Genomic DNA, 10,546 nt, shown 5'->3' on the forward strand with positions numbered 1-10,546 from the left:
ACAAGATCCTCTTTCTCCTAAAGACACTCCTTCATAACCTGCCCATTCCAAATGTTTTCTGTCCACTGTATGCCACTGCCCTCATTATTAGATTTACCAGGTACTATGCCTTAAATGCATAGTTACATGTACACATTTAGTAATATTTTCCTTAGTGTGTAACTTAACTTTAGAGATTTAACAAGATGGTCTAAATATACTCAGAATTATGGAGATACTTTTGGCACTGTAAGCCTACAGTTACAAGGACATAAATGTACTACAATCAAATGCATATGTGTAATCTTGTATGTGAAAGCACACCATGAAACACATATACGTAATGGCATGAACATAAAGCTGCGGTTCCATTAGATGTCTCACTTCTTTAATAATTTATAAATTGTTAGAACGTGTATTATTCCATGCCTGTTTCAATAATTTCGCAGAAAACAATTCAACCAAATGAGAACTATGTTGTGTCCCACTCACTACAAAACAAAAACTAAAGCGATCCCTGCATTGGATTTATTTTCCACTCACAAAATAAAAATTAAAGCAATCCCTACATCGGAGTTGGTTTTCGAAGAGCTCCTTAAAACGACGCTGTCCCATGTCCAATAAAGCAAAAACTGGAAGCAATTATCAAGAAGAAAAACTCACTTTAAAACAAAATCTTCTGTAACATGTGGACAGAGAATAGAACCAAATGGGAGGCTGAGTGGCATAATATTGTAAAAGTGGATGCTGAATGCATACTTCCCAACCCCCAACCCAAAACAAAGGAAAACTTTAACATGTTGCGGTTTTCAATCAATCCAAGTAAAGCGAGAGGCTCACCCACTCGCCCCCACACACACCCACGTCCGCTCTCCCAGCACAGTTGCCACCCGGCGTCAGCTAACACGAAGACCCTCAAGCTCCGGGACAGAAAAGGGCCGCCAGTGTCGGCCCTCAGTCCCGCCGACTGAGCCAAAATTAACCTCGCCCCCAGGCACCGACGGGAGGTAGCGTACCGCTCCAAGGACCTTAAGTCGGACTTGGGCGGGACCGGGAAGGACTGGACGGGGCGGAGACGAGTCAGGGGGCAAGCAGGTAGCGCCGGGAAGGAGACACGCCCGCCAGGCGAGCCGGGACGGGGGAGGGGAGAAGTTTCTCCCCAACTTCCCGACTCGGAGCCTGCGGGGGCGGGGAGCGCCGGCGCCTTTCCGCGCGGGCGGGCGCCGGGGCCTAGCACTGCCCGAGCCGGGGTCGGCCGCCTCCGTCTGCGGGGCCCTGCCGGGTACTTACCTGCCCTCCAGTCGCGCTCTCATGAGTCGCCGCTACCGCGGCTCGGGCTGGCGAGGAGGGGGCGGCGGGCGGAGGCGAGGCCCGCTGGGCCCTCTCCCTCCTCCACCTCCTCGTCCCGAGCGCCCGGCTGCAGCGACGACGGCACAGCCGCCCCGCACTCGTTACTTCAGGAGGAGGGAATTCCCGGGCTCCCCCACCCCTCGGCCTCACTCTCCACCTCCACTGCGCGCGGCGCCCGCCCTCACTCCCGGCTCCGCCCCTCCTCGGCGGGGGCGGGGCGGGGGCGAGGGCGGGGGCGAGGGCGGGGGCTGCGGCTACCTGCGCGCGCGGCCGGCCTGCTCACCGGAACTCGCGCCGCGCCCGCCCGGGCTCGAGCGCCCCCCGCCTTCCGGCGCCGGCGCGCTCCGCGAGCTGCGAGCGGTCCCCTCTCTGTCCCAGTCGGCTACTGGTCCGAATCACTTATCCGGACCCAACATGGCGGCAGGGTCCGGGGCGGATTCCCGAGGCGGCGCAGGCTGAGGGGGCGTGAGGAGGTGGTGCTTCTTGCACACGGAGAGCGGACCCACAGCGCCCCCTCCCCTTCCGCGGACCCTGAGGCCGCGGACTTGCTTGCCCCTGGAGATGGAGTGAGGGGCGCAGCTATCGTCCCCTCTGCCTTTCTCCATTCCCTTTGCCCTGTTCTCTAGTGCCGAGGGCTTTAGGGCTTTGTTTGTTTTTGTGGAGGAGGACAGGGTTGAGTTATTTTGGTTGACTCTTTGCTTTTTAGTACTATGCTTCCGCACCCTTTGTCGCTGATAGTAAAATCTCAGCCCAGCCGCGTGAGCCAGGGGGGCGTTCCTAACGCTCTCATCACCTGCCTGATCGCCGTCTAAAAACGCTCGCGTCTGGCCTCCTTCCGAGCCGGTGATCCTGTCCCAACCCCTGGAGCTTCCTGTTGACTGTTGGTTGAACTAGCCTTGCGGAGAAAGAGAACCGAAGCTGAGTTCCCTTGGCGACTCTCCCAGTAATGGTGGCCTTGGCTCATCTGGAGACAATGTAGTCTTGTATGGTCCCGGCAAGTTCCCAGTGAGGGACAGGTATTAATAATCCTGTTTGATAGCTGTGGAAACTGAGGCTGCGACCCTGAAAATGCAGCAGCCACAACTAGAATTCTGCTAATCCCAATCCAAGCACCTTTCCTGCCTACCCAGTAGCCAGTCCCTGAAGGAGAAGGGAAAGGATCCAGAAGAACAGGGATAAAGATGAGGATTAGTCAGTGTCGGAACAGACTGAATATTGAGGCTCTTCTGCTAAAATCATTTCTGCCCTATCAGACTTGTAGATTAACTTCCTCTCTGTATTTCCTCCTTGGTGGGGTTATCAGAACTATTAATGTGGGTCTGTCGGTTTCCTTTGTGGTTTTCAGTGAAATTCAGAATCATCTCTGACAAATAAATAGTACAATCATATGTCAGTAGGCTGGCATTCTAGGAACTTAGGAAATGCATATAAGGGTTTGAATTATTTTTTTCAGCTCGCTAAATGAACCAAAAGTAGGTATAGACATTCACCTTAACAAAAAGGTACAATATGGGATGGTGCTTTAATTTGACTTAGCTACTAAAATTTCATTTGCCCTTAGCCGTACAGGGGATTAAACATTTCACGCAGATTTATGTTCAGCTTTTTCTTTTTTAACTGGAAAATAAAGCTTTAGCTGTTACTTTCCTAAACTAGATAAAATAGAGATATTTTTGTTGTTTTAAACCCGCAGCCTCAAAAAATGAATTCTAAACTAGTATAGGAGTGGCTGGCTGGTTCAATGGGTTAAGTCTCTGCCTTTGGCTCAGGTCATGGTCTCAGGGTCCTTGGATGGAGCCCCACATCCGGCTCTCTGCTCAACAGGGAGCCTACTTCTCCCTCTCTCTCTCTGCCTGCCTCTCTGTCAAATAAATAAATAAAAATCTTTAAAAAAAAATAAGGGACGCCTGGGTGGCTCAGTGGGTTAAAGCCTCTGCCTTCGGCTCGGGTCATGATCCCAGAGTCCTGGGATAGAGCCCCGCATCGGGCTCTCTGCTCTGCCGAGAGCCTGCTTCCCTTCCTGTCTCTACCTGCCTCTCTGCCTACTTGTGATCTGTACTGTCAAATAAAATCTTTTAAAAAAATAAAATAAAATAATAAAATAAAATCCTAGTTTACCCCAGTTTAAGGAATGAGGTGGCTTTGAAAATGTTCTATATGGAGTTTAAAGGTGGGAAGTGGTGTTGAAATCTACATGTTCTGTTAACTTACTGAGTTTTCTACTATTTACCCTCATTTTGATTCTTTTTGTTACCTCATTCCCTGTTTTGTCTTTTGGAATATTCATCTATATTGTCAAGTTTTACTCTGTAAATAACCTGGAGACTTCAATTTTAGACTCAATGGCTCACTTATTTCCAAGGATATTTAAAACAACAAACCAAAACCAACAAAACACCAACCAAAAGCCAACACTAACAACATCAAAAGCAAAAAAAGTGACATAGAGAATCTCTAAAGTCTTGCTGAGTTTGATATAATACAAATTGCTTTTATTTTTTATTTTTTTAAGACTTTTTTTTATTTATTTGACAGGCAGAGATCACAAGTAGGCAGAGAAGCAGGCAGAGAGGAGGAAGCAGGCTCCCTGCTGAGCAGAGAGCCCGATGCAGGGCTCAGTCCCAGAACCCTGGGATCATGACCATTCAGGCAGAGGCTTTAACCCACTGAGCCATCCAGGCACCTCACAAATTGCCTTTAAATGAAAGATCTGTGGGTGCCTGGGTGCCTCAGTGGGTTAAGCCTCTGCCTTTGGCTCAGGTCATGATCTCAGGGTCCTGGGATGGAGCCTCACATCTGGCTTTCTGCTCAGCGGGGAGTCTGCTTCCCCTCTCTCCCTGCCTCTCTGCCTACTTGTGATCTCTCTCACTCTCTGTCAAATAAAATCTTAAAAAATAAATAAATAAATAAATGAAAGATCTGTTCCTTCAGAAAGACAAATGAAACGCAGCCCTGTATCCCTCCCACACAGCACAGAGGTCTGGTATGTATGTGTTAAGTAATGGTAAGTCTTGGAATCCCTGAGAGAGTCTGCTGGGTGAGGAAGCTAGGGGAATGTGTGAAACAAAACTAATGAAATATATTAAGTCCCCCACAGAAGTGAAATGTATCATTTATTCAAGTTTATTAATGCTTGCTGAATGCTTTGACTGAAAGTTTAAAAGATTCAGAGTTTAGCTAGGGCACATTCGATCTCACCCTAGAACATGTGATTTTGCCAAGAAATGTTTGTGTTTCAGATAAAGCTACCTGCTGCTGCTGCTTCCATCACTGAGGCTGTGGTGATGATTTTCTTTTCCTGATAACTAGAAAGTCCTACATGGGATGCATGCACTGGTCTCTGCTCTCTAATTATCATCCCATTACAACCATCCTCAAAATGCCTTCCGCTAGACTTGTTCTAACTACGCAAAGCCTGGATCTCCTTATGTCCACTCTATGTCTGAAGTTACCTATAGCTCATTAACCTTGCCTCCTCTACCTGGCCAAAACTGCTCCCAGGCCCAATTAGGAAGAATATGAGGACCCCTCTAAACAAAGAGCTAGAAAATCAGGCAAATGGGAAGTATTCATCCTTGAATGTTAGGCTAATTTTGCCAAGCTCAGGGAGAGGTGCAAATACCCATCAATTTGTGAATGTTCCTGATGCCTTCATTGCCCCAAGGACTGGTGCTAGTGTATTATATTTTACTTCCCCTCAACTGGGCAAGGCCTAAGGGAACCAATTCATTGGATGTGTAAGGATACATCCTACAATGAATAGACGTAATAAATGTCAATCTTATATAAGCTTTCGCAAATCCAGCACATGTTTTTGCTCTGTTTTGTTGTTCTCTCCAGCTTCTAAACTTGGCTCCCTGGTCTAAAATAGAATTCCACGGTGTGCCCCGTGTGCCTCCCCAGTTCCAGGACTACTTTTTTGGAAGTCTGGTCTTTGGGTTGGAATCTACTTTGGGGTCATCTCTTAGTTCGTTTCTCTAACTCATGTTCCTTCTAGTTCTCCCACAATTTGGTCCCAGGACTATTATATCTAGCAAAATCCCTAGTTTCTGCTCTAGCTCCTCCTGGTACCCACTCTGCCTATTCCTAGGCAGCCTTACCTGTAACTTTAAACTTTCACACTCTCAACTTAGTTCTGTGTCAGCAATTTCTAAGCTGTGATCTGAATACCACTATTTCCAGGCTTTGGCTTGGAATTTTGAATTTTGAAGGAGTGACGCAAAGGTGACTCAGTGATTATTCATGGTGGCTGTGGTATTGAGAATCCAGTGACTGAAGCCTAGGGGTAAGGGAACCCAGTGGCTGTAGGCAAGAGTCCAGTGCTGAAGGTGCCTATATCCTAAGCAGACCATCCCTATGGCAGAACCTAAACTCTGTGCTGCTTCCTTGGCTCCTGCCTGAGTGTGCTCCACCAGTCTTCCTGTTCCTTCTCCGAACTTCCAAAAGAAAATTCTCTTTCTGCTTAAATTAAGTATGGACCTCTGTTCTTTGCAAATAAAAAGCACTACTTAGTCTCTGCTTCTTGTTTGTACTACTGACAGGAAACTCAAATGCTGTAAGGGAAGCATCTCCTGTCTCATGCACATAGAGGGGGTGGGCCTGGGATGGGGGAACTGGTTTTCAGAGAAGATGACATAGCTATACAGTGAAAAACAGGCATAATGTATTGTAGGACCCCAAGGCTAACTCTAATTGCCTTGAGCCATATGGAACACCCCAAACCTAGAACACAGCTGGCAGATCCTGCCTGCCCAGGGCAGTCATTGACATTAGATCACAACATAGTACAAACCTTTTCTCCCAGAGCACGAACTCCCATCCTCAAAATCCTCAACACAATTCAGGCAGCTAACACCTGAAATTGGTGTTAGATGTTGAAACTCATTTGCTATCTCTGCCCTACAGGCTTGTAATGTCCTCCCAAGATCTATATTTGTAATTCCCATAGCCATTACCAAGTATTTCGCCCTTACTTTTCTGGTACATTAAGCTGGTGTGTGGTCATAATATGTCTGTGTCTCTGACACTGAGTTTAAGCACGACTAAAATTGCTACCAGATTGCTACTTCCTGGAAATCTTTACAAATGGGTTACGAAAAGTAGAACATAACTTTGCTTGAAGGCAAGAAGTTAAAATTTGAATGTTTACCTACATCAAAGGTTTGGAAAAGAAACTATAAATCAGGCATGCTCTTATCTCTTAAGTTAACTGACATCAGATTATGAAACATACATACAGGGTTAGTAATAGGGAACCTATAGTTAGATATTTTACAAGCTAACACTGTGGTTGGCTTTTTAAAAAAAATACGTTGAAAATAAATCTATGCTTTTTGAAAACCTTTAATATACTTTTTAAACTAAATCTTCTTTCTGCATATTCGGTGGTATAGATAATTATTTTTCACATTTGTGAATAGTAAATTAAATCTGAGCAAATTAAAATCTGACCAGATTTATAATGTTATGTAAACCATAATGTATTTAATCCTTTAGTAAAGTGTATTTACACTCCTTTTGATTTGTATATAAATAGGGCTTTTGAGTACTTAAAATAGCTACTTAATTTTTCTTCTTTCTAAGGGAATAACATAGGCAACAAATAAGATCCATGCTTTGGTGAAATGTTTTAGGTCATGTGAATGAATCAGTGAGACTGGCAATACAGACACCAGGACTGATAACAAGGACAACAATGGCTATCTTTTATTAAGCCCTCACTGTATGTATGACAAGTGCTTTACCTACATCATTCACTAAATCCTCATAATCACCCTGGAGGCTGATAGAATTATTCCCAATTACAGATTGGATTCCTCCAGCTTGGAGAGGTTAAGCAGCACACTGCTAATAAGAGGAAAGTTTCCAAACCTATTCCACTGAAAGTTTTTGTGATTACAAAAAGAAAATTATTTTCAAATGTTTTTTCAATGGCCGTGAAAACAGCATTTATTTCTCCAAATTCTGGAATAATTAAAATTGGTAAATTGTTTGTATACATTGGAGTCTATAAATAAGAAATGTGGAATTCTACAGATTTGTAGGAAATTATTTTATCATCTTGTATCTCTAAGAAAAGTTTGGGGGCCAACTGAAAAAGATGTATGAGACTCACCTAAAAAGAATGAGTTCAATTCAGAAAAACAACATGTGTTAAGTATAACTTTCTGGAGATTAGCATTTGGCCTCTGTTGTCAATCTTCCAATGACACCTCCCCCAAACCATGGTCTTTGGACAGAGAACCAAATGTCTGAGAAATGGCTACATGTACAATATAATCACTTTGCCAATACAAAACATCTAGGCTAAGTCAATGTTAAGGTTTACATTTTAATCGGCCATGGCTTGGTAATTGTAGTTAAGCCTTCCCTAGTAACGATAACTCAGTGATTAGAGTCAGTACACAGTTAATAACCCAACACTAGGAAAGGTTGTTTAATATTTTAAAATCAACGTATTCATTCATTCATAAAGCATCTATACAATATTTCCTGATGCATTCTGTATATTTTAGTTTATATTGTATTTAAAAGGTCTTAGGACTTGGAGAACTTGAAATTAATGGTAGGATATTTCCTTTATGTTGAAATTCAAGGGATATAAATATTAATAGATTTTCAAAACTTTTAGTGGGATTTTTTTTTTTTTTGGAGAAAAGGGAATTAATATCCTACCAAATTTGACATAATATACATAGTTTTCTTTTGAAAGTTTTCATTAGAGACTAAGGATCAGTTTTTATAGTTTATACCTAATTTGATTAAATTTTTAATTTTGTTTAAAAGAACTAGCTGCTATATTTTTAAAATTATTTTTTGGCTTTATTGTCATTATCATTATTTTCATTTCTTTCTAGTGCACTAATCTACAACCATTTCAAATTTTTTGAAGCCTGAGTTCTTTTTTTTTTTTTTTTGAGCCCTCAGTTCTGAATCATTAATTTGCATGGGTGTATGTCCTTATGAATACTTGAGACTGTATTTACTAAAGAATCAATAACCCTGCACTGAAGAACCAAAAAATATACAATGACTCACACTTTAGAGAATACTATTTAAATAATCCAAATGTGACAGAGATTTTTCTTTTAGAGATCTGATAATTTTGGCATAAAATAGAAAATAGGCACTCATGTTCATTTTATGTGAAATTCCAACAAGTTAAAATGGAAGCAAAGCCAGAGACCAAGGGATGGATATTTTAAAAACCAGAGTGAAAATTTTGGTTAATATTACCGTGAGGCACTTTTAAAATTTATTTGAACTCCTGTTCAAGAAAATATGTAGGTTCTCCTTAGACAGCTAAAGAGCCTATTGTCTGGTTGTGAGTTTTATTTGAAAACCTTGAAATAGAAAAAAAAAAATTCTCCTTTTGTGAAAAGCTCCAAGTCTCACATATTCTCTAGAAGTCGCTAGTCTCATTTCCTTTGAGATGATGAGCTATACATCCAAAAAACAAAACATTTCCTGAGTCTGTTTAGAATACATAGGATCTGTTCCCAAGTGTTTGTCATGTACCATTAAGGATATGGTAGATATTTTTTTAAAAAGGATATAGAAATTTATATAAAATCTTAAGATAGTTAATGGCACAGACTAATGTAAAGTCCAAGCATGTATTTGATAAATTTGGTCATTTAGACATATTAACCCTTATTAAATTTACTTACTTTAAGATAATTAATTTGGAAATTCATATAAAGCTTTGACAGTGGAAAGATCTTTGGTCTGGGAGTGAATACTAATTCTGGTTCCACTGCTAGTGGGTATGGGGTTTCTTTTGGGGTTATGAAAATATTCTGGAATTGGATAGAGATAACAATTAGACAACTATGTGACTATACCAAAAACCACTGAATTATACATTTTAAAGGGTGAATTTTATGATATGTAAATTATATTTCAAAAGAAATTCTGGTCCCAGAATTTTATGCCTTTATATACTTATGTAATCTTCATCCTCAGCTTTACTGAGATATAATTGACATATAATACATATAAGTTTAAGGTATAGAACACGGTGATTTGATACACATATCTATTATGAAATGATTACCACACTAAGGCCAGTTAGCATATTCATCACCATTTATACTAGAATTTAGAATTGATCAATTTAGAATTGATCAATTTAGAATTGAATTGAATTGAACAATTGAATCAATTTAGAATTGATCAAAAGTATAAAGTACATAAATATAAGGAAATAAAACACTACTAATGTAATTTCCAAGAATAGGACACTGGGACATCTGACTGTCCATCTGAAGAAAGAAAAATTTGCCTAGAGAATTCGTGGACATTTATTGGCCATTCATATTTCTAATTTTATGAATTGTGCTTTACCAACTTTGCAGTTACACGTGACAGTTCTTTCTTTATGGATTTGTAAATATTCTTTGTATTTTGAATGTTTGAATTCCTTATTTTTCATAAACAATGGCAACAGTCCCCCATGTTTTCATGTGCCATTTAAATGTATTTGCAGATTTTCTTTTTAATACGAAAAAATTGAAAAATATTTTAATCTTTTTATTGATCTCTTTGGTTTCTTTTAAATTGACAGTCTTAAAATTTCCTTTCTAGGGGGCCTGCCGCGGAAACAAGATGACGAAAGGGACGTCATCATTTGGAAAGCGTCGCAATAAGACGCACACGTTGTGTCGCCGCTGTGGCTCGAAGGCCTACCACCTTCAGAAGTCCACGTGTAGCAAATGCGGCTACCCTGCCAAGTGCAAGAGAAAGTATAACTGGAGTGCCAAGGCTAAAAGACGAAATACCACTGGGACCGGTCGAATGAGGCACCTAAAAATTGTGTCCCGCAGATTCAGGCATGGATTCCGTGAAGGAACAACACCTAAGCCCAAGAGGGCAGCTGTTGCAGCATCCAGTTCATCTTAAGGATTTCAGCAATTAGTCACAATAAACATCGTAGTTTAAAAATAATAATAATAATAATAATAATAACAACAACAATAAATTTCCTTTCTAATCCTAAATTGATTTATATATTTTTCTAGTATTTTTGTGATTTCCTTTTACATAAAAATATTCAGTGCATTTGAATATGTTTGCTATTGACACAGAATAGGAAGTAGTGACCTAATTTTCCCCTTTTTCCAAATAGATGGCCAGTTGTCCCTGTATCCTATTCTTTCCAATGGAAATTACACTTATTTATTTTTCTTACCTAATTGCTCTGACTAGGACTTCCAGT

The 10,546-nt window shown here is 41.2% G+C and overlaps 2 protein-coding genes across 4 annotated transcripts in view; one reads left to right on the forward strand and one right to left on the reverse strand.

The window, feature by feature from the left end:
• The window catches only part of YES1 (YES proto-oncogene 1, Src family tyrosine kinase), a 65,711-nt gene extending 64,167 nt beyond the window's left edge, over nt 1-1,544 (reverse strand). Inside the window, exons 1-2 of one of the 3 annotated variants that reach the window (XM_047697280.1) lie at nt 1,270-1,544; nt 523-611 (exon numbers count right to left, since the gene is read on the reverse strand). The gene's annotated coding sequence lies outside the window, so the exon portion shown is untranslated. Of the gene's footprint in view, nt 1-522; nt 612-839; nt 940-1,269 lie in introns of those variants that run through there. The other 2 variants (XM_047697279.1, XM_047697281.1) reach the window with 2 other exon arrangements.
• Nucleotides 1,545-9,921: 8,377 nt separating this feature from the next.
• On the forward strand, nt 9,922-10,267 carry LOC125082169 (60S ribosomal protein L37-like). The gene has a single exon (XM_047697479.1). The coding sequence runs from the start codon at nt 9,937-9,939 to the stop codon at nt 10,228-10,230; it is 294 nt and encodes a 97-aa protein (XP_047553435.1). The 5' UTR covers nt 9,922-9,936; the 3' UTR covers nt 10,231-10,267.
• Nucleotides 10,268-10,546: the final 279 nt, after the last annotated feature.

The sequence above is a fragment of the Lutra lutra genome, chromosome 12 (genome assembly GCF_902655055.1).
Source record: "Lutra lutra chromosome 12, mLutLut1.2, whole genome shotgun sequence".
Lineage (NCBI taxonomy): Eukaryota > Metazoa > Chordata > Mammalia > Carnivora > Mustelidae > Lutra > Lutra lutra.